Source organism: Odontesthes bonariensis, chromosome 24 (assembly GCF_027942865.1).
Source record: "Odontesthes bonariensis isolate fOdoBon6 chromosome 24, fOdoBon6.hap1, whole genome shotgun sequence".
Taxonomy (NCBI): Eukaryota; Metazoa; Chordata; class Actinopteri; order Atheriniformes; family Atherinopsidae; genus Odontesthes; species Odontesthes bonariensis.
The window spans coordinates 7051731-7073299 of NC_134529.1; the positions used below are offsets into that span (position 1 = coordinate 7051731).

At 39.0% G+C, this 21569-nt stretch overlaps 1 protein-coding gene across 1 annotated transcript in view; it reads left to right on the forward strand.

Moving 5' to 3' along the window:
- Window positions 1–21569, forward strand: part of scara5 (scavenger receptor class A, member 5 (putative)) — an 81789-nt gene that overhangs the window by 47662 nt on the left and 12558 nt on the right. The window contains exons 8-10 of the mRNA XM_075459190.1: window positions 1579–1659; window positions 6677–6784; window positions 12360–12425. Of these exons, the coding sequence (XP_075315305.1) occupies window positions 1579–1659; window positions 6677–6784; window positions 12360–12425 (255 nt within the window). The remainder of the gene's footprint in view (window positions 1–1578; window positions 1660–6676; window positions 6785–12359; window positions 12426–21569) is intronic.

Below are 21569 nucleotides of genomic sequence, written 5' to 3' on the forward strand. Positions count from 1 at the left end.
CTGCTCACTTCAGCATGTCCAATGTTTGAGAAAAGTAATCTGAAATCCAGCAGAGGATCATCAGGGTTGACTGTGCATCAAAAGCCTTGAATAGGAGGCTTGTTCCAACTGAAACACCACTTCGTACAACTAAATAAGGCAAGCATTCACGAACAATTACCTGTAGCAGATTTAATCCTTTGCCAAACTAAGAGTCAATGAAAGCTTCAAATACTGTTTCTGTTTTTTTGCCAAAGATGACCGGGCCAATTGTTCATCATGCCCATTAACAGTCTGCCTGGCATTTTTAAAGGTGTTTTCATAGGGTGTACCATTCCAGAGGCTAAAGATGTTTTTTTTTTTTTTTTAATCCTCACAATCAAGAGACTGGAAGAAAGAAATGAGCAACAGCTGCTTACATGAAATATGTCTTTTACTGCACTCACAGGGACGGAAACAGGAAAACACACACTCTCCGACTGTCCTCGTGTTGTGACATTTTCACAGCTTCCTAACCTGCTGTTACCAGTTAAATGTGTATAGCTGTGAAGCAGCTCGAGGCAGCAGCTGGCAGATCTGTATCTCAAAACCAGCCAGTATCAGAAACATGCAAATTAGAGATCTGAAGGATCACAACCGGTGGCCATGTGCTGGATGATAACAAGTTCTGAATTTCTGAACATTGCCACAAGCTGTGCTGTGGTCCACCTTGTTAAACATGTGGTTCCTATTGTGGCCAGACCTCTCTCTCTCTTTCACTCACTATTTGGCTTTTTTTTCCCACTCACTCTCTCTGGAGTAATCCAAGTACAACAAATGCTTGGACTCAGCTCTTTGACCAGTTATTAGACCCAGTTTGGCCTTCATTTAGCAGCTATGTCAATCTATATTTGTGAATAAACCTATAAAATATATAATAACATTGAGTTGCATGACAATAAGATGACTGAATGCACCAGTTAAAGGCTTTATTCTATACATGTTCCATTTTTAGGTGATGATTCAAATTGATTCTTGCCAGCATTCAATGAAAAGCAGCCCAACATACTGTAATAATAATAAAGGCACTTAGTGTGGAATCAGATTTCTTCTTTTATTTATATCAGACAAACCCCGAAGCAGCTACTCTAAGTATAAGCCAGCCTTCTGAAATGAGTTTATACCACACATTTGATTTGTTCTGCGATTCATATTACATTATCTAAACATAATATGAATAATTATGAATAACATCAGGCTATTCATGTTCACTGAACCATTAAAATTGCTACTTTAGCTTAAAATGAGCTGCAGGAATTCCACTTGTAAATTACAACCTATAAAACAGCACAAAAGTTTTACTTTCAGGGGATTTTTAATAAACATTATTTCAGTTTTTACTTGCAAATAGTTAGTTAAACAGTAACTACGTGTGCATTTTATCACAGAGTCTTTCCTCGACTTTAAAGCTTCCACAAATCCTTAAGGAACAACATCAGTGTGGTTTATAAGTATAGTCATTTTGGAGAATGTTGACAGAGATTAAAAAAAAAAAATAGCATTTGCAAAAGGATTAGCATTGTTTGCATCAGATGCCCAATTATTTCCGTCTTTGTGCAGGACCTCCGGGGCCGAAGGGTGAGAAGGGCGACACTGGACAACTGGGACCAGCTGGGGCCCCTGGGTTGACTGGCTTGAGAGGTGAGTACTACCATACTGTCACCTGTCGGTTATAGGAAGACACATTCGATTTTCAACCCAGTCTATCATCAAAATTGGAGCTACATTTTTTCAAAGCTTAGAAAAGGTCAGTTTTACAGTCCAGGTCATATTGTGAGATGTCTCTAACTTTATGGGGCATATTGTTTGGGTGGGACCCTGGATACCTAGAAATAAAATGGGGAGCTTTGTAACATGTTACCTTTGTAAAAGAACAAGATCTTCTCCTAACCTTTTACTGCTTAAACCTGATTAAACAGTGACTACAGATAAAAATAAACAATGTGTGATAAAGAAGGAAAGTCAAAAATGAAAACATAATGGTAGCAAGAACAAGAACCCTAAGCTCCTTGGTTAAAGCCAGATGCATAACTTATGCCATATTAACGTCTTTAAGCGAACTTTGTTGCTCTTTCATTCTGCAAAGACACACTTGGCAGTCACCAGACACGAACACACGCAAGCAGAAAGTCCCAATTAAGTGGTGCTTTACAAAAGTCAAAGAGATTCCAACAGACCTACCAAAAGAGAAAATGCTGTAACTGGCTTTTATAGGCTGCGATATACATTTTTGAATTAAAATACTAGTGTTTTCAATCGTTGCTCTGAAATGTTTGACCTGTGGTCAAGGTAATATCACATCTTTTAAAGCATTTAACACACAAAATATTTTGATACATATAACAAATGAAGGAACTGCTCTGGCATAGTTTGTGGATGAGTTTTAAAGGCCCATGAGTCATACAATCCAGCTGTGCAGTAAAAAATCTAATGTAAACACCAAATCTGAGAGTTTTTTGAAACACTAAGATTTATAATTGAGTGGCATGAAAGGTGGATATTTAGACTCCTTTGGCACAGAAAAGACTTTGGCAGGTGTTGCTCCCTTGGCTATTGCTATTACATTTAATTGCATTAATAATGCAGTGAGCAGAAAAACCAAAAGGTCATATATGGATATATATATGTAGAAAACAAAGCCCCAGTGATTGGGTGGGGATTTATTTTCTGACAGGGCCAGTGGGATGCATCATCCATCTTTGACTTGCTAATAACAATATAAACCCTCATCCAGTCAGAAACACCACCTCAGGAACATGAAATTGTTCTTTTTCAAAAACACATCATGGTACAAACAAAAACTATATGAATTCAGATGTTTTTGGGGCCCCTCCAGCTTGGTACATCTTGAATCATCACCCCATAGGTCACCCGCTGTCATCATCCATCCTACATTCCCTGGCTGGAGAACATTTCCAAGAGGCATTGTCTTCCTGCTGAAAGGGGCCTGCCCCTCTGCAGCCGTAGTTCCAGGAAAAAGCGAACGAAAAGAATTTCAAGGCCTCATTATTGGTTAACGTGAAGACATAGCAAAATTAATTGAAAACTGAAAACCTAATCCTCCTGAAGGTCAAAACTTAAACAGATCAACCCTCAGTGTTTATCTCCGTTGTCTTGAGTTGGAGTGTTCCCTTACGGGGGGGGGGGGGGGGGGTTTGATCAGCAGACTGACTGGTCATAGGTCGCTGTGGGGCTCAGCAACGTTTTTGCCTCAAACCATGAGAAACAGAGTTGAAGTCATTTATCTTCTGATTCTTTAGAAAGAATGCAAGCTGCCAAAAATCCTGATAAACTACAAACTATTTAATTTGAAAAATTCACAGTATGATGTGGTACAATAGTTAGAACAGTAAGCGGTCCAGAAGTATCCTCCCAAAGCCCACAGACAGGCATGGTTGGTTTATTGGTGATTCTAAATTGGCTGTTAATCCTGGTGTCCTATCCAGGCGGAACATGCTGGGATAGCCTCACGCTACCTGCAGCACTGAGCAGGATAAAATGCTCAGGAATCAAAATTAGTCTCACAGTCTATAAAAGCTGAAATGTCATTGCATATTTAATAGGATTGTATTCAGAGCCATTTGTTTTTGTGTCTCATTAATAGTCTTTATGTTCAGAGTTTTAGATCTGAGACCGATGTGAAAAATTGCTGATTCCACAGAAACATATACAGATCAGCCTCAGCAGGTGAATGATACAAATAATCTTGTTACAGTGGGTCGTGGGAGCCCAGTGGATGTTGTTTTGATACATATCACACACCTAAACTTTGTTTTAGTGGTAAAAGAGGAAAAAGGGTGGGTGTTTACTAGAATGTTTTGCGTTTTTGGTTTCTTCCAACTTCTGTCGGGAATGTAGTTAAGTCTGAAAAAATAAATATTTTTGTTATATCGCTGTTTACCAGAACATATTCAGGTTACATAATGAACACAGGCTCAGATTTCAGACTCTGAGGGTATTTGCATGCAAAGTGGAGAAAGAAATTCCTTCTCTCTAACTTGTCGAGCCCTCTTTTTATTTAACAATGGACTCAAAAGCTGTTTTATAGACAGATGTGAAATGTTTCTTTAATTCCCCAACAGTTAAGCTTTTAAAAGGTCTGGTTCGACTACATTTTACAGTTGTTGCTATGAACCCACATCGTGTGCTCAATCTTAACGCAGGCGAAACAGGTCTTAGACTGCAAAAACAAAACAAATCAATCCGAGGGACAGCGAGAACGTCAAAGGTGGCCAAAATAAACAGATTTCTCTATTCTGGAGGAAAAGAGAACACTAATGAGCTACATTAAATAAAGCCTGGGTGTCCACAGAAGACAACAGTTTATCCATTATCCAAGAAGAAAAGTATTTGATCAGAATCCAGAGGTTTATTCACTTGAATACAAACCATTTATAAGCTTAAAGAATAGATGGGGTATATTAGACTTTGCCAAAAGTAACATGTTAAAAATGCCAGACTTTTTTAAGATAAAGAAGCAGAATATACTGCAGTAGGTTTAGTCTGTCGCCTGATGTTAACCTGCATTTCACTCGCTAAAGACAAAACGGAATGCAGAAAATAACTGAATACAGCTGCAAAGAAGCATAAAGCATCATAAAGAGGTAAATCCATTCTTTGGGGATGCTGTCCATGAGTTTCAGACTCATGGCAGTCATTACCTATATAAACTTCTCAACATAGAAATAAAAATGACCATTTTATATATGTTTTACGAGCATTGGTAGGAGCTGGAGTTGATAAATACCTGTGATGACTGCAGAACGTGATGACTTTAAAAAGCACTTTAGATGAGGATCCTGTAGTATGACTAATCAATACAGAAATCATTGTTCTTATTCACAAAAGATTGTACAAACAGAGGGATTTCTCTTCTGTGGAACTTATCAATAAAACAACAGCGTCATATTGGAACTAAACACCATTAGACTCTGACCCCTTACTTGACACTGTGGAGGCCCTCTGCTGCATCTTCAATGCAAAAAGAAACCCTGTTGCAGGTATTTTATCAAAACTCCTGCCCCGCTCTTTAACATCAGCATCACATAAGTTTTAAGTGTTTCCTGTTCTGCCATGCATGTTTTCTGTGTTACCATCCCATGCTAGATACAGATGCTCATCTGTGAGGTATAACATGCAATGTGCCATAACCACTTTATATCTTGCAGATATTTATTTATCTGCCCCATGTGTGCATGTGTGTATGTTTACAAATGGTTTGTTTATTTATGTTTGTGATTATGCCTAAAAACAGGACGCCTAAGAAAAAGAGGTACCTGTTGTATAAAGCTTGTATATAACCCAATGCAGCATAAAGCGTGAAAGACGTCATCTATTTTTGTTTCAGTAGTTAAAACCTTTTAAAAAAAGATTTATATTGTATATATGATTAAAAAAACTGACTGTTAAAGTACTTTCGGAGGTTGTGAATAATGTGTAGAATGTGAAAATACAGTGACATTTTTCAGATTGTTTAAATGCTGGAGGCTGTTTCTGATTATGATATTAATAATAATAATCTGAGACCTGCACAGTTTGTATTTCAGCAAATGCACTTCTGTTGCTCCATTTGTACAAAATCCAGAAGAATCTGTCAACACATCCAGATTCCTTCCTCTTGTTGAACGATCCAGTTGGACCGACCTGAACACAAAGAACAATTTTGCTCTGGATCCAAACTGTGATGGATTGCATTTTCCCTCTGAGCCGTTGAATCGTGTTGAGTTACATGACATCATCCATCATTAGTTTATTTTCTGTTTCTGGCTCTAATGCGTTCAGTCTAATTATTCAATTTACATTTCTGACCAGTCACAAATGTGTAATCAGAGTGTATCAGGGCACAGCCACGTTTAAAAAAAGATTAAGCATGCTTTAGCAGTGCAATCAATAAGTCATTACCACATTCATTTTAAGGTTTTTCGAGTGTGCTTGAATAAAGTAAACAAAGAGGCTCATTTTGTGCCTCAGGATAGGGGCAAATTTTTAAAAAAGAACAAAGCAAAAGATCTTGATTTAGTGTAGAGGTTTAAGTAAAAGCAGATGGCAGAACAGATTAGAGAATACCATTAAGAACACTTCCAAAATGTTCATTTCTTTGATAAATAACACACAATGTGTGAATGTTATTTTATCAAATTACAGAGGAGTCCACACAATGCTTAATGCACAGATGGGGCTAGTAAACCTGGTGATTGAAGGCTTTCCGGTTAAAATGCAGCTCAACAACTTGACAGAATAAAGTTTAGGAGTTGTTTACAGCACAGACCCACATCTCAATAAAAGTGTGACGGCTAATCAAATTCAGAAGGTGTGTAAGTGTGTTTCAGGCTTTGTCCTGACAGGTCCTTCATTTCTTTCCTTTTTCCTTATGGATCGCAGGAAGTTTGGTGCAAAATCTGTCAAAAATCATTGCTCAATCAAGTGGTTTTACATTACATTTTGCTTCGTGGACTGTACAGTTTTCAAGCCTCTAATTTAAGTGTTTTTGTAGGCATCTTGTCCAACTACAAAGATGCTTTAAAGCATACGTTTCTGTATCATCTCTTACTTTAAAGGATCCGCTAAATGAAATTCACAGATTTAGCATTTAGCACTGACCATGAACACGTTATAGTCGGGTCCAGTTTTTTTTAATCATTATGTGTTTGTGTTTCAGGACTTACAGGAGAAAAGGGAATGCAAGGCCCCCGGGGAAACAAGGGATCTGTTGGGGTCGATGGCATGCGGGGAGAGAAAGGAGATACCGGACCTGTCGGGCCTAGAGGTACATCTATGGTTTAGCTCCTATAATTTGGGCTCGTAGATCATGTGGCTCTTGCAGGATGCAAACCTTTAACAGGCTGTGCTTGAACCCACTAAAATGTATGATGTTATGGGGCAATTCAATAGCCATTGTAAAGTGAGCAAATGACTCTGTTTAATATGGCTGTTTCTCCCTGTAGTGTAATACAACTCACAGCTGAATCTTGTCCACACGTTCACACTTCAAGTCACTGCAGACTTGCGTAATGAAGGACTACATTCTCAAATCGCTGTGTGAAATGAGTAATAGCCTCTTTACCAGGAATTATTAGGAGCCAGAACCTTTAACACGTCTGACATCACGAGCAGGTGCCACTGTTTTCTTTTTGTGTTTTGTCATGGAAGCTAGAATTGCTCAACCACCCATATCTTGTTCTACTTGTGCGAGTCCAACAGCTGTCTATGCCAGTCTAATCAGTTTTCAGCTGTCTCAGCTCAGTCAACACAAAAATATCTTAGATAATCAGTACAAAATATACTTGTATCAAAAAATTGAGCCATTTGGTTAAATATCGGACTGCTAGAACAAAGAGAGAAGCCATTATTTGTATTTAATCTTCCTGTTCTACCTTTCTGCTTTCATATTTTTCAGTGTCTATTCATTATTGTGTGCTCATATTAATCATAACAAACCATAAACAAAGGGCAAATGATACGATGGGGGCAGCCCTATAAGAGGTTGCTGTGACTTGTCATACTTTTCATGCACATGAACACTCGGGCCTCATTTACACTTCCCTGTGTGTTTTATAGAGAAGTCAAGCAGAAGTCTATTCATTCCTATAGAAAGCTGTTGTGTTTTTCCCTCCAGAAGTTCCCTCGAGTATGTTGAAAAAGTTTAACTTTTGCAGTGGATTATGGAGCGAAGCAGTGCTGTGTGCCAAAAAGTTGAAAAAGTAGCAAACAGGCTAACAAACTATTAGCTTCACAAGCTCCGACTATAAACTTTACACCCCCCGGACCCTATAAAGTTAAAATTGTAGTTGGAATAGAAGTCCGGACTTATCCGACGTGGCTCAAAACAAATGACTCAAATGACCACTTGACAAATGGGTACTACCGAAGTACTACAGACTGGATTTAGATCCAGTACTACAAAAGTGCAAGCACTCAGCAGCCACTTATCTACTGCTAATCTATGTTCTCATATAGAGCTCATGCATCTTTTAGGGTTTAAGTCGGATAATAATTCTTATACAGGATGCAAAATCCACGATAACCATTTGATAGTCTCCAAGCAGCTGAATATAACATTATCTTTAGTCAAGGAACATTCAGTGTTCTGATTTACAAGCAGCTCTCTGTTGCAGACTGTAAATATAATTTCTCTGACATGAGCACACACACGCACACGTGTCTAACTTATAGACCGACGAGTGTCCACTAAATCACACCTTAATCCAACATCCTGTTCCTTCATGACTTTATCTCCATTGTTCTTTCTCTCTGTTGTCCTTGGCTCTGCTTCATCCATACTGATCTACATAAAACCCAGGGGTGTTGATATCAAAATCACTCTAGCATCACCGGCTGGACGGTGCCAATGATAACAAAAACACTCGGTCCGGAACATAGACCTGATGGAGAAATCACAGCCGTGACTAATGTGATAAGGCGCTGCAGTGTTTGTGTTTCTTGTGGACAAATGCAATTGTCTATGCATGTACAGTATGTGGAGTGTGTGTCCAGCCAACAGCTGCTGCCAATCAGAGCTGGCTTAGCTGAAATGTTCAGTGTTGACTCCCACAGCCCCAAAGTTGGCCAATAGCTATCAAAACCTTGGAGCAGGCTTATATGTTGTCTCTTGCACTTAGTTATTATGGCCCCACATTCTGCGCCAGGCTCCATTTAAGTTTTTGCATATTTTGATAGACGTAGTATTGCTGATGGCTATAACTTTTTTACATGTCATAAGTAAGTGGCTGTCTTGCAGCTCTTTACATTTGAAATATTTAATCGAAAGCAATCATGAAATCGGGAAAATAGTACAACACTTATTGTGATTACAATCATAGAAAGGAGAAGATGCTTGAATTGTATTAATTATAAACTTATTGTAAGAAATAGATTACTTAGATATTCACCTTAAAGTCCTTTTCACTCCAAAAATGTGAAAAAAATCACACATGACATTTGGCAGTAGAAGTCGTGGTGATGGAGGGAATACTCAAAGGACTATAGTTGGCTGACAGGATTGCTAAGAGTTGGTCTATTTGACTAAAAAGACTAGTTAATGCATGAGTTATCAGTAATTTATGAGCTACCGTGTTGTATTGGTGGTTGAAGGAATAGCTTCAGAAGAAAGTACTGTTATGATCATTTTATTGACAATTATGAACTAATTATTAGCTTATGGTCCAACAAGTATCTACTTCTTACTTCTTAAATGCTAATATTATTTGTTACACAACAACTGCCAGCAAAGAGTTCCTTGTATGTGTCTGCGTACTTGGCGAAATAAAGCTGATTCTGATTCTGATGTCGGAAGTGACGACATTAACTGTGACTCCCAGGGTGCATTGTAACTGAAAACATGATCTACAACCTAAATTATTTTTACTCAAAATTCCTGGAACTGTGATGCAATGTTATGTTAATAGAGTGCTTTGGATTACCAATGATATCACTGTTTTTGATTAAAAGATAATAAATCAAATGAGAGTGAAGGATTGGGTAAAACAGTGGCCCCTCCAACAGCTGAAAAACACTTCACTTCAGGAAAACTCTTGCACTGTTCTCAAACCAGCTGGTAATTTGTTGTAATTTACTGGAAAAATAGACACGTTTTACAGGAAGAGGCCTGCTTAACAACAACAATTTGTGAGACCTTTTTGTACACAGAGCTCAAGCCGATGGCATCATATTTCATTGGCAAGCATCACATGTTGTTGGTGCTTGTTTTGATCAGTGAAAGGCGTCAGAATGACGCATCTCTCATTTGTTTGGAGTAGACGGAAGAAAACATGTGAAATCCAGCAGGAGGGACTGATAAATGCCATGGCTGAGCAAGCAAGAACACCCACAAGATCATTTGATTGAAGTTAATTATGTGAAAAGCAGCTCAAAGCATCACACTAATAAGCAATTTACTCGAAAAAACTGAGACAAGATGAAAAAACACTTTGTGCTCAGATATTTTTCCATCCACACACTGGCAGTTTCAAACAGTGTGTATCTTTGCTTTCACCCATCTGGGGTCTGGTTAACAAACCACTGAAGGGTGAAGAGTTTGCGGGCCTTCTGGTATGAATGAGGCCTCGGCATAAGGCAGCAGGGAATAGGGACACTGAAGGGCTTGTAAAAACAGTGTGGGGAAGCTTCATGGTTTGTTTTTATAGATGAGTGGTCTGTAGTGGAGAACATGTTCTACTCTAGGTTTTGGCTCTTTTTCTGGTTAGAAATATCACATTTCAGCTGTACTTTGAAATGTTGCGTGTACTCAGAATATAATCTGTCGTTTTGTTGTGTGCGGATGGACAATTTGTTTTTTTGGCCACAGACGCATAGCCCTGAAACATTATCACATTATGAATTGGTTACAGCTAACATGATTTGGTCTCTTCTGAGCCTCACTAAAAAACTGTGGGTCTAAAAAATGCTTTAGTTTTACTTTTGTTCATCATATAGGTGTAATCTTTATCCCTGTGTCATCTGGCTCTGGCATGCAGTGGTTTATCTGACCTTTTTTAATGAAAAATGCTGCTTGCTGTTGCTGCAAATGAGCCTGTTTTAGAGTGTTGATCTGAAGGATGTCGGTTTGTTTGCAAACTGTTAAACCGAGATAAGCTTATGGTGAGGGAGATTTAGTAGTTTTGTCACTTTTAATGCAGTTTTAGATGAAACTAAAGTCATGTTATTTAATATTAATGACTGGTAAAACCCAGATAAACAGATATCTGTAATAAAAGTGTTACGGCCTGACCTGAACGCCCCTAATCCACAATGCAGCGTCCCCTTACAGCGCCTCCTCCAGGTGGTTGATGCAAAGGAGGTTGGTCTGATATAGCCCAAATTTGCTGGACCCAGTAGGCAAAGGCCCAGCCACCAGGCACTCGTGTACAAGCCCCTCCCCCAGACCTGGCTCCAGTGTGAGGCGCCAGTATCCCTAGTCCAGGTTTTATAGCGCTCAGTCATCCATGAGGGACTGCTCTGAATTGAAAGAAGGCAGTTGAGGTTGTTCAGGCGTCTGGTCCAAATGCCTTACAAACGCCTCTCAGGGCATGTGTTTGGGACACGTCTAACCAGGAAGAGGCCTCGGGGCACACCCAGGACCTGCTAGAGAGATTATATCTCTGGGTGCCCTGGGGATTTCTGCCTAGGAAATCTGTAGAAAGTGAGCAGAAGGATAGAAAATGTCCTCAAAGGGCAAGATTTTGCTGCTGGAAGCTGTATTTGTAACTTCTATTTGCAGACTGTTAACCGGTCACACAAAAAAGGCTGGTTTGGACTGATGTCTGATGCTTTTAAAAATCTGTCAGCATTCATACATGGACTAGAGCATGGGACAGAAAGGCTTTTCCCTGCAGTGTTTTAGTTGTCAAGAATGTCATCTGATTGGACACAACGCTGATAGCTGAGGACTACACCGGCAGGGTTTCATGGAGTTGTCAACACATGGTGGGTGGGGCTGAGCCGCCTTGGCTGTCACCTACACTGTGGTCTTACATCTTTAGAAAAAAAGAGTCGAATTAAAAGTGGGATAAATGCCCACTTCAAGTTGATCCTCTTATAGCTTCATGGCAAAAAACAGACTTGTGGTTTTCAAACCTCATGGCTGAGAAATGGCAGCAGCTGGCACTGAAGCAGACGCTGCTGCTCTGTAGGTGATTCCTAGTAATTTGGCATGAGAATATATTTTGAAATGAAAGCAAATGAAAAACAGTCGTATCCAAGCTGCTGATTGGAGGGGGGTGTCATGAGTAAAGGTGCCATCATTTTGCCGAAACCACAAAGTAAATGAGTTTTACTTATTATGATTGAGGGGTTTTGCATTACATTAGCTTTTCCAATAACCCAACTACACTTTGAAGAGATTCCAAGAAATTACCTTGACAAAATGCTTATGTTTTCTCTCTTTTTTTTCGCTCTTTTAAACCTTTAAAAGGACATTAAACACAGGACTCAGGGTGGTAACCTCTAATTTTAACGTTTTATGCCCCCATCACAAGGCAATTACAGGGCTCTTTACTTAAGAGGATTGCTGAAAATATAAAAGGAGCACCATGGAGAGGAAATGGGTGTGAGGTAAAGAAAGGGTATAAAAAATGTGAAGCTGTCAGTGGTTGAGCTGTTCGTTTCTTTGAGCGCTTTGACTATTTTCAGTCCTCCTTATGTGCTATGTTGTGGTTGCCACCATGTAACACATTAGGAAGTTTCAGCTGTGTGAAGTATTCAGCTTATTTAGTGTTATCTAAATTTAATCAAGACTTCTTCATTTTTCTATGCTTGTTCTTATTGACTGGTTAGATTTTGTGACAAGGCTATTATCTAAACTTAGTTAATATTCAGGCTGAGGCTCTGTTGTGTTTTGTCCGCAGGTGACAGAGGAGAAAGAGGCTTCAAGGGTGAGAAAGGTGACCGAGGAGATCGAGGAGAAAAAACAGGTGAGGGCTGATATTTAAAAATAAAGCAGGGAAATATTACTCTTTTCTTCTTGTTTGCACCAATAAAAACTGCACCGTAGTTATCATGCAAGCCATTATAGACTTAATTCATATACAAATTAAAAGTCACTCTTTGTGTTTGAGGTCTAAGAAACTGCAGAACTGGAAATATTGACTCTACAAAAATATATGAACACCGTAATGTCTCTCTCTTTTTTGTTTGATGTATTCATTAAAGTGCTACTCCCATTAGTAACTGCAGCTGCAAACTTGTAAGATGACCACTTATCCATGAAGGGAAAACCAAGGTTGAACATTAAGGCGAGCGTGGTCTGTTAAAAAATTCAACAATAAAGTTAAATGTTTTACAGACTTCCCTGCAAACAGAATATTTGAATGTTATGGTAATATTCCCACAAATTAATGCTGTAACAAACTGCTACTTCAACTCCACTGAGGCTGTTTTCCATCAACTGATCCTGGAAAGCTTTTTCAAATGAGAAACAGTTTATCGTTCTTCTCTTGTTTAGATTAAATTGAATATTCCCCCTGCTCTCAGACATGATGCACACTTTGAAACCTAATCAAGTTAAGATATTTGTAAAAATGTTAACAAGAGCACCAAGGAGCCAATGCTGTATTTTGTAGTTTTAATGACAGTGGTTCAGATCTGCAGCTAGATAAACTGGATTGACCCATGCTCATACTCTGCACAAAATGTCATGAAACTTGTTTTTTTGTGTCATCCTACTAACAAACCATACAAATCTTCTTGGCAGAGGTGAAAATGGTCAAGAGGAGTTGGTTCAACTCTGTTATTACTATAATACTATAATGCTAACCTATTCAGTCCTTTATTTATTATGTTATTATATGTCCTTAATTTGGTATATGCATTGCCAACTCTGGTAAAATGAATGTTTTTGTCACAGTAAGAACTTCTTGTCCATTTATACAAGTTACTTTTTCCAGATGTGGCATCATCATCCTGTAGTGCTCACTCACTCTGTTTTGACCTCAAAGTCCTAAAATTACATAAATAAAAGCTCAGATGAACGACAACACATGACATAATATACTGTGTCATTTTCTATTTAACAAAAACTAAGACAAAATGCAGAAGCAGTGTGTGAAAAACTAAGTGAACCCCCTGATCCAGCAGCTTGTAGCAGCAGCTTTAGCAGCAGTAAGTTGAAGTAATGGTTTTCTGTGTGACGTTATCAGTCTCCCTCATGGTTGAGGAGGAATGTTGATCCATTCTTCTTTCCAGCGTTGCTTCAGCTCATTGAGGTTTGCAGCTTTGGTTTCTGCACAGCTCTCTGAAGGTCCCACCACAGCATCTCAGTCAGGCTGAGGTCTGGACTCTGACTACAACACCTTGATTCTTTTCTTTTTTTTTAGACATTCTGTTGTACATTTGCTGCTGTGTTTGGGATCATTGTCCTGTTGATGAGCCAGTTTCAGCCCAGCTTTAGTATCCAGAGGAGTTCATGGTGGACTCAATGGCTGCAAGGTGCCCAGGTCCTGTGGCTGCAGAACCAGCCCAGATCATCAGCCCTCCACCACCGTGCTTGACAGCTGGTGTGAGGTGTTTGTGCTGATATGCTGTGTTTGGTTTCCTCCAAACGTGCTGCTGTGCATTATGAGCAAACATCTCCACTTTGGTCTGGTCTGTCCAAAGGACATTGGGCCTCATGCAAGAAGCGTTCGTACGCACAGATTTGTTCTTAAATCGTCCGTACGAGTGATTTAAGAGAATTTGCGCATTCACCAATCTTTTCGTATTTTACGTTTTCTTTTAGGTACGAACAGAATTTACGAGTGATCCAGAGCTGTCGTAGGAGTTTCGTAAAATAGTCCGCTGTTATTCAAATCACGTTTGCTTGACTAATGGATTGTATATTTAATTACTTTGAAGAAAACATAAATAAATATATACATTATACCCAACAATGATGCTGACATTATTCTGTTTGACTTCAAATATGCACTAATCGAAGGTTAATTTGAATCTGTATATAACGGGAAGCGTAACCAGCGGCTGACTTGCGACTTTTGGATGCCTCAGCGCATCAGGCTCTTGGAAGAGAGCGTGTGGAGACAGACGAATGGCTGAGATCGCGATTCAGATTGCCAAGGACTGTGCTGCTGCAAATATGCAGCTTAATTGCTAGAGCCACAACTCCAGAGAGAAACACGCCGATCAAACCCAATTCCACCACACGTCCAGGACCTCACCACCCTTGGATTTTTGGCCACGGGAACCTTTCAGAGGGAGATTGGAGACAGATCGGGGGTGTCCCAGTCCTCTGTGAGTCGTGCGCTCCCCTTGGTCATCAAAGCTCTCATCAGTTTATCAACCATGGTACATCAAATTCCCATACGCCGCTGTCCAACAAGTGCAAATTAAGAGGGACTTTCATGCCGTGGCTGGACTGCCAATCATAATTGGAGCACGAGACATATACGCATCAAAACATCCGTGCCGTTGTGGAGCGCACTGCTGAAGGCCAGGTGGGTGTGTCTCGATACAGCTGGGGGGCAAAATAGCCCAGAGGAGGCATGCCAGATTTGCGCAATATTGCCATGAACGAGGGTCTCCTACAACCTGAACCAGCCCAGGCAGACAAGAAGCTGTGGTGCCAGAAGACCCCCCTCATGGACCACCCCATCAAAGTGCCATCATGATGAGGCAACAACTGATTGCACGGCTTTAGTTGCAGTCATCGATCGCCTGCCCATGGCGAGACGTTTTTTTTTAAGCCATTTTCATATCAAACCATTTATTTTTTTATTTCGCTGACATGGTATTAACAGCACTCGTAATTGCTTCCAATTTCTTCACTTTAGCAGGTCCCGTCCACTGCTGACACTGCTAAAAATGACAGATTTTCCTTTTTGGATCTCTGAAAGCAGAACTTTAATCTCAGAGCCCGTATTCTCAGCACTCAACACTTCCTGGCACAGGAGAGAGGAAGCACAGCCTTATATGGTATCATTTAGGGCGTGGAGTATGCAAATCTACTATCCTCGTGCACGTGAACTTAAGATACGCACAGGTGTGATTCATCATTTACGCAGGTCGTTTACACACTTTTTCCGAAGTTAAGAGCGCTTGTTGAATCTGACGTGGCGTGTTCGTACGAGACCTTCTTACGAAAAAAGTAAGAGAAATTTAGAATAAAAATACGAAAATGTTCTTGCATGAGGCCCATTGTTCCAGAAGTCTTGTGGTTTGTTCAGATGCAGCTTTGCAAACCTAAGCTGTGCTGCCATGTTCTTTTTAGAGAGAAGAGGCTTTCTCCTGCAGCCCTTTTTTCTTTTTTTTCTGGGAATATTGACAACTGTCTTGGATGTTTTCCTTATAATCGTTCACATTGATGGGCAGCAACAATTGCTCCTCTAAGATCATTGCTGATGTCTTTCCTCCTTTGCATAGTGTTAACACACACCTGAATGTTCCAGACCAGAAAACTGACAAAACATTTGCTTTTATAGAGGTGCTCACACTCACTGATGATCAGTTAATCAGGTGTATTTGTCATGTAATATGTCGTCATGTTTTTTAGGTATACCTAATTGTAAGATTTGGTTATGATCCGTCTATGTTTTATTGTGTTGTTATACATATCTCCTTACAAATGAAAGAGGATGTGCTTTATTTCTCACTTGACTTTATTTAAATGATGATTTTCAATTGTAAGTCACTTTGGATAAAAGCGTCTGCTAAATGCATAAACATAAACATAAACATAAATGAGATAGTTGGAAATATTGGGAACAGTTTTCCCTTTGATGCACCACCTGAAACTTTAATGCCCCACCACCCACTTCAGGTTAAATGAGAGAACATAGGATTAATTAACATGAAAGATATAGAATCCTTAAACATATTAACTTAAGTATTAGATTGCATTTTCAGTTTTGATAATTCTGATTTTTAAAGAACAAAAACAGAACACTGTTACCCTGTTTTTAACCCTCCTAACTACTTTGGGCATCTGATGCGGTGTTTACGCTTACATGTCTACAGCTGATGAGAAGCCTACATGTGGATATTATTATATTTCAGCCAAAGTATGTTGGTTCAACAGAAAGCCCCTAAGAGTAAAATAAAGGTTTAAACAAGTTTGATTTCATGAGAAAATGTTTCACAAAAGACAGCCAGGTTTATTTATATTTATACGAAAGTACTGTGACTATTTAGTTATACTTTACTCAGATCTTGTCAGACTGCTGTTGCTGTTATGTCCTGCTAAACCACCCCTGCTGTAATATAAGCACATATATTAGTGCATATGGTCCAAAACCAACAATAGAGGAAGAAAGATTTACAAGCTGATGAGTTCATGTGCTTCGTATTATATGCAATCACCCCTGGCCCACCTGAGAGCTGAGTACAGTTAAGATCTGCTTTTCTTTTCAATCTAATGTCACAGTTTCTCGCACACGATGAAGAACCACATGGCTTAATGTACATCAAAAGGATTTTAAAACCATTATATGTGCGCATATGTCATGTGGTAGTAACCCAAAACCCTGTAAAAAAGAAAGAAAAAAAACACCAGTCTGGAGCCAGGTAGAACATTTTAAAAAAGAGCAGATCTTTCTTTTTCCTTCTAATATTTTTCTCTTTGTTACATCATCACGGCTGTTCTGCATGTTGAGCAAGCCGCTCACGTCAAATAGTCTTGATCCTTGACCACATGAATGCCGTTTCTGCACATCACAGAACAGTCACTTCTTTCCTCACGTCATTTATAAGACACAAACGTTTGATGAAAGAAAAATGAACTGAATCCACATGCTGTTGGTTGTAAGAAATATCGAATAACAGCGTCATGCATTTTTCTGTCACAAACCTCAAATGGCCGACTTCTCATTGGCTGCTTGACTTGGATCGTTTTACACTTCAAAGCAGGCATTTTGTACCTGTGTAAACACTTAACTTTATTCACACATGTTGGATGGTAACACAAAATCAACCTGCTGCACATGACATAATATCACCGAAAGAATCAAATGTTTTAGTTCAGTTGAAAGCCCGTCCTGTGTTATCTCTGTCGGACAGCGTTGCATTTCCTTATTTTGGAATAAAAAAAGCAGCTATTGTCATGAGAAGCATACATGCAGGACAACAACATGAAAAGTAATGAGAGAGGAAGCTGGACATTTAGGTAGAACAGCAATATAAACATAAAGATAGGGGAAGGTCTCCATTTAACTTACATACAAATCAACAATACATGTATTTTGATAAATATATATGACATAAAGCGATAAATAGGATTTTTTTCTGTATGTAGTCAGGCTTATTAAGTCTATTAAGTTTTATGCTTTTGCATCAATCTATGCAGCATCCCAGAGGGTTCAACAATCTGATTCACTGACAGAACTAAGGATTTCTGTATGGAATGTCCAACAAGTCAATGTTAAAATATATAACTACATAATGTATAAATACTAGTGGTGGGCATAGATTAATTTTTTTAATCTAGATTAATCTCACTGAAATCTTGAAATTAATCTAGATTAATCTAGATTAAAATGGCTCATTCAGGGGTCCGACAATCCGCGGGGTTCGCGGAAACAGACGTGTAAACTTTGGTTCCTATCCAAACAATAGTTGTTTAATCCTGAGACTGTTGCAATTGCCGTGTCGAGTGCTTCAATACAATAGTGTAGTAACCCCACACATACCTTTTTCACTGCAATTAAGTTTTATTTCGGATTTATTTCGGATTTTATTTCGAATTTAGTTTCTTTTTCACAGCTGCCTCTGCTATTCCTGCTCTTCTCAGGTGTACCTAATGTAGTTTTACATAATTTGTAAAGTGATGTATATCTTGTATAACAAATTGTAAATAACAACACGTTTATTCGTGTCCCTGCCCTCACTTTCCTCATGTTTTTTTCCGCGGGGGTGCTGCACAGCCGCGGGGCCTCTAAGAATTGAACATTCTAAATGTGACGTCACGAGCTACCAAAGCTACCAAAGCAAATTCTCAAGCGAAGCTTCTCCAGCGAGGTCGCTCTTGGTGAACACGCAGCAGGCAGACCAGCTTATTCACATGCATGGCTCCAGCAGTTTCTCTAGCTTCGCCAACTTCTCATATTCAGCACTTGTTGGGAGGGCCAGGTGGTGCTGCTGTTGCGTTGTGTGCAGTGCGTCTCTGTTGCGCCTCACGCGCAGTATCCTCCCTGCGGCCACCATATTAGGAGCGCTGTCTGTTCCAACAGAGCAGATTTTGTCAACTATCCCCCACAGATTAGCGATCTCCATAAACTGCCTAGCACAGGCTTCTGCAAAGTGGCGTTCTTCTGTTTTAATCACACCTAACTGCAGACAAAGTACATCAGCCCACACCCGAGCTAAAATATCAAGGTAAAAGTCATCACAGTTTGCTTAGGCTACCTATTTTGACCCAGTTCCCGACCCAACTCTGAGAATAGATTAACGGCGATATTTTTTATATCGCCCGATAAGACTCTCAAATTATCGCAGCACGTTAACGCCGATAACGGCCCACCACTAATAAATACATTCATAGAAACATATTCTTATTAAGTAAATTGTTAATAAAACAAAGTATATGATCAAACTGTATTAATAAGTGTAAGATTAGATTTATAAACAAGTCAGTGTAGTTTAAACACATATTTCTAGGATTCATGTGTAGGGATGAGATTTTATTGATATCAGTGTCATTATGATGCTTCTTCTCAATCTGGTTCCTGATCCGATTCACTGTAAGGAAACGCACACGAGCAGGATTTCAACAACAGCTTAGCTGCTTACAATCTGAAAATAAACTTTAAGTTTAGTGTCTTTTTGAGCTCTGTACAGATATCATAAAACTAAATATATGATGACCAGATTAGAATATCAACACGCAACTCGACATGTACCCACCAAATCTCAGAAAATTACATTTTTGAACATCTTATTTTCATACCAGACTATAAATAATATATAAACAACCGGAAAAGTGAGTTTTCTACTGTAGAGGAATGAAGCAAGCTTTTCACAACAGACTTTGTGCATCTGGTGTGAGGGGGTTTAGCTGAGCTTACATTGTCATGTAGGGTTTCTTAGTTAAAGAAAAACGTGCCAAGCATGGTGCTTATATGAAAAATGTAGGATATTTACCATCAGTCAAGAGTTTTAGGACAACAGGGGTACACAACTCAAATGCTTTTGAAAATTTGGCACATTCATGTCTTCTTTTATTTTATCTGCATATTCACTAACATATTTATTTTGCTCATTTAATATTGGCCTCAGTGGCGTTCCATATTCTCCATATTTTCTGAGCTCTGTGGCTTGAAGAAATACAGAAATGACAAATACTGGTCAAATAGGGACAAATAGTAATAGCTTCAAGTGTCAAAATACAATATTTCAAATCTCAATATAGCTCCAAACAACTGCTCTCTGTGTAGATATGGTGGTGTATGGAGGTTCCTACTTTTAATACTATATCAAACATATTTGGTAATTGTGGATGGAGTACAAACATCTCCAAGTTCAATAATCGATCTGCTAATATTAAGTTTTTAAAAAAGACACATTTTAAAAATAATCTTAACGTAAAACAAAATGTAATAATGAGTTGTTCAGACTTGGACGTAACATTGTGTGCTGTACAGCTGGTAATAAAGGTGTTTCCAGGACTACATTGTGTTATACTGGCAGTTGCAGTGGATAAACATAGTGTAATTGTTTCATGATGTTGTGTGTTCTTTGAATCTAAATTCAGCAGAGGCTCATCAGGTTACCATAAAATGCACGGCCTCGCTTAGTTTTGATTTTCAGAATACAGATAACAAAACTTTCAAACATTAGCTAAAAGGGCTGAAGTCCAACATTTTCCCTGAAGGAGATTTTCCCATGAGTAATGTAACAAAACTCCCGTTTAGCTTTTCATTTTGGGGCTGATAAAAAAAAAAAAAACTTTTTTTCATTCTTTTTATTTTTTCAACAGCTGATATATTACAGGAGAGATAACATCTGGCAGTGAGATCGCTCATCTCAGGGGGCAGCATTAAGCACAGTGGGTTTAATGTCCGACCGGCTGTTTGTACGGTGCACCTCTGCAGCCACAGAGATGCAAATACTTTTAACTCTCTGATGCCGTGATGCTGAACCTGAGCTCATGTTTATGTTCTTCTTGAAAAATGAACTGGAACTCAGCTTTGGTGGGACCCCCTAACATCTTAAGCACATTTTCAGCGTGTTTTTGTATTGATGAATTGCACTTTTTGCTGAATTCAGTTATATGTTGCTGTAACGGAACAGCTCAGTTCCCCACAGTTTACTAATCTGAAACATTTTAAACAATTTGATATGTAAGTATGGAAATCCATCCATCAACTTGGCCTTTTTGCTCTCAATTTGAAGCTGTTTACTACAGAGAAGTAGTTCTACTACAGAGAAATTTTCTTTCCTATTTTACTGTCTTTGTGGTACGCTAAGATAGCTAAGGCTGCCGGCTGAAGCTTCTTAGTATCCATCAGACAGATATGAGAGTTGGACTGATCCTTTTCAACACTTTGCAGAAAGGCCTATAAGCTGTGTAGTTCCCAAAATGTCAAACTGTTTCTTTAAATAATAAAAACCAACTCAACTTACTTTAATGTTCCTGCACGCTGTCCAACAAATCTGAATTAAAAGCAAACAAATTACTCTAACGATAAAGAATATGGAAAGAAAAAGCAAACGTCAAAAGAAGAAAACGTTTAAGTAACTTAAAGAGTAAAAGATGAGAGCATCTGAGTTTTAGAACAACTTTTTATGAACAGATGGAGCTAGTTAGCTGTTGTCCTGAAGCCATTCAGTCCCATCCAGTCCGGTCCAAACTCCTTCTGCCTGCCTGCCAGATAAACATTGGTAATATGCGATCACTTCATGCTCTGGCCTGCTTCAGGTTCTGCTTGTTGCCGCTCCCCTGGCCTTTGAGGCTTGAACCACTTGGACGACCACCAGAACGACTGCTCCCTGAGCAGAAACAGTCATTATATTCCATGAAGGCTCAAATTTATATTCGTACTTTAACAGAAAAAATTCCAAGCTTGTTATGGCTTGATTAGGTAACGCCAATATTTCATGGTAAACTATTTAATTTAGTATCCAAGGTGAACATG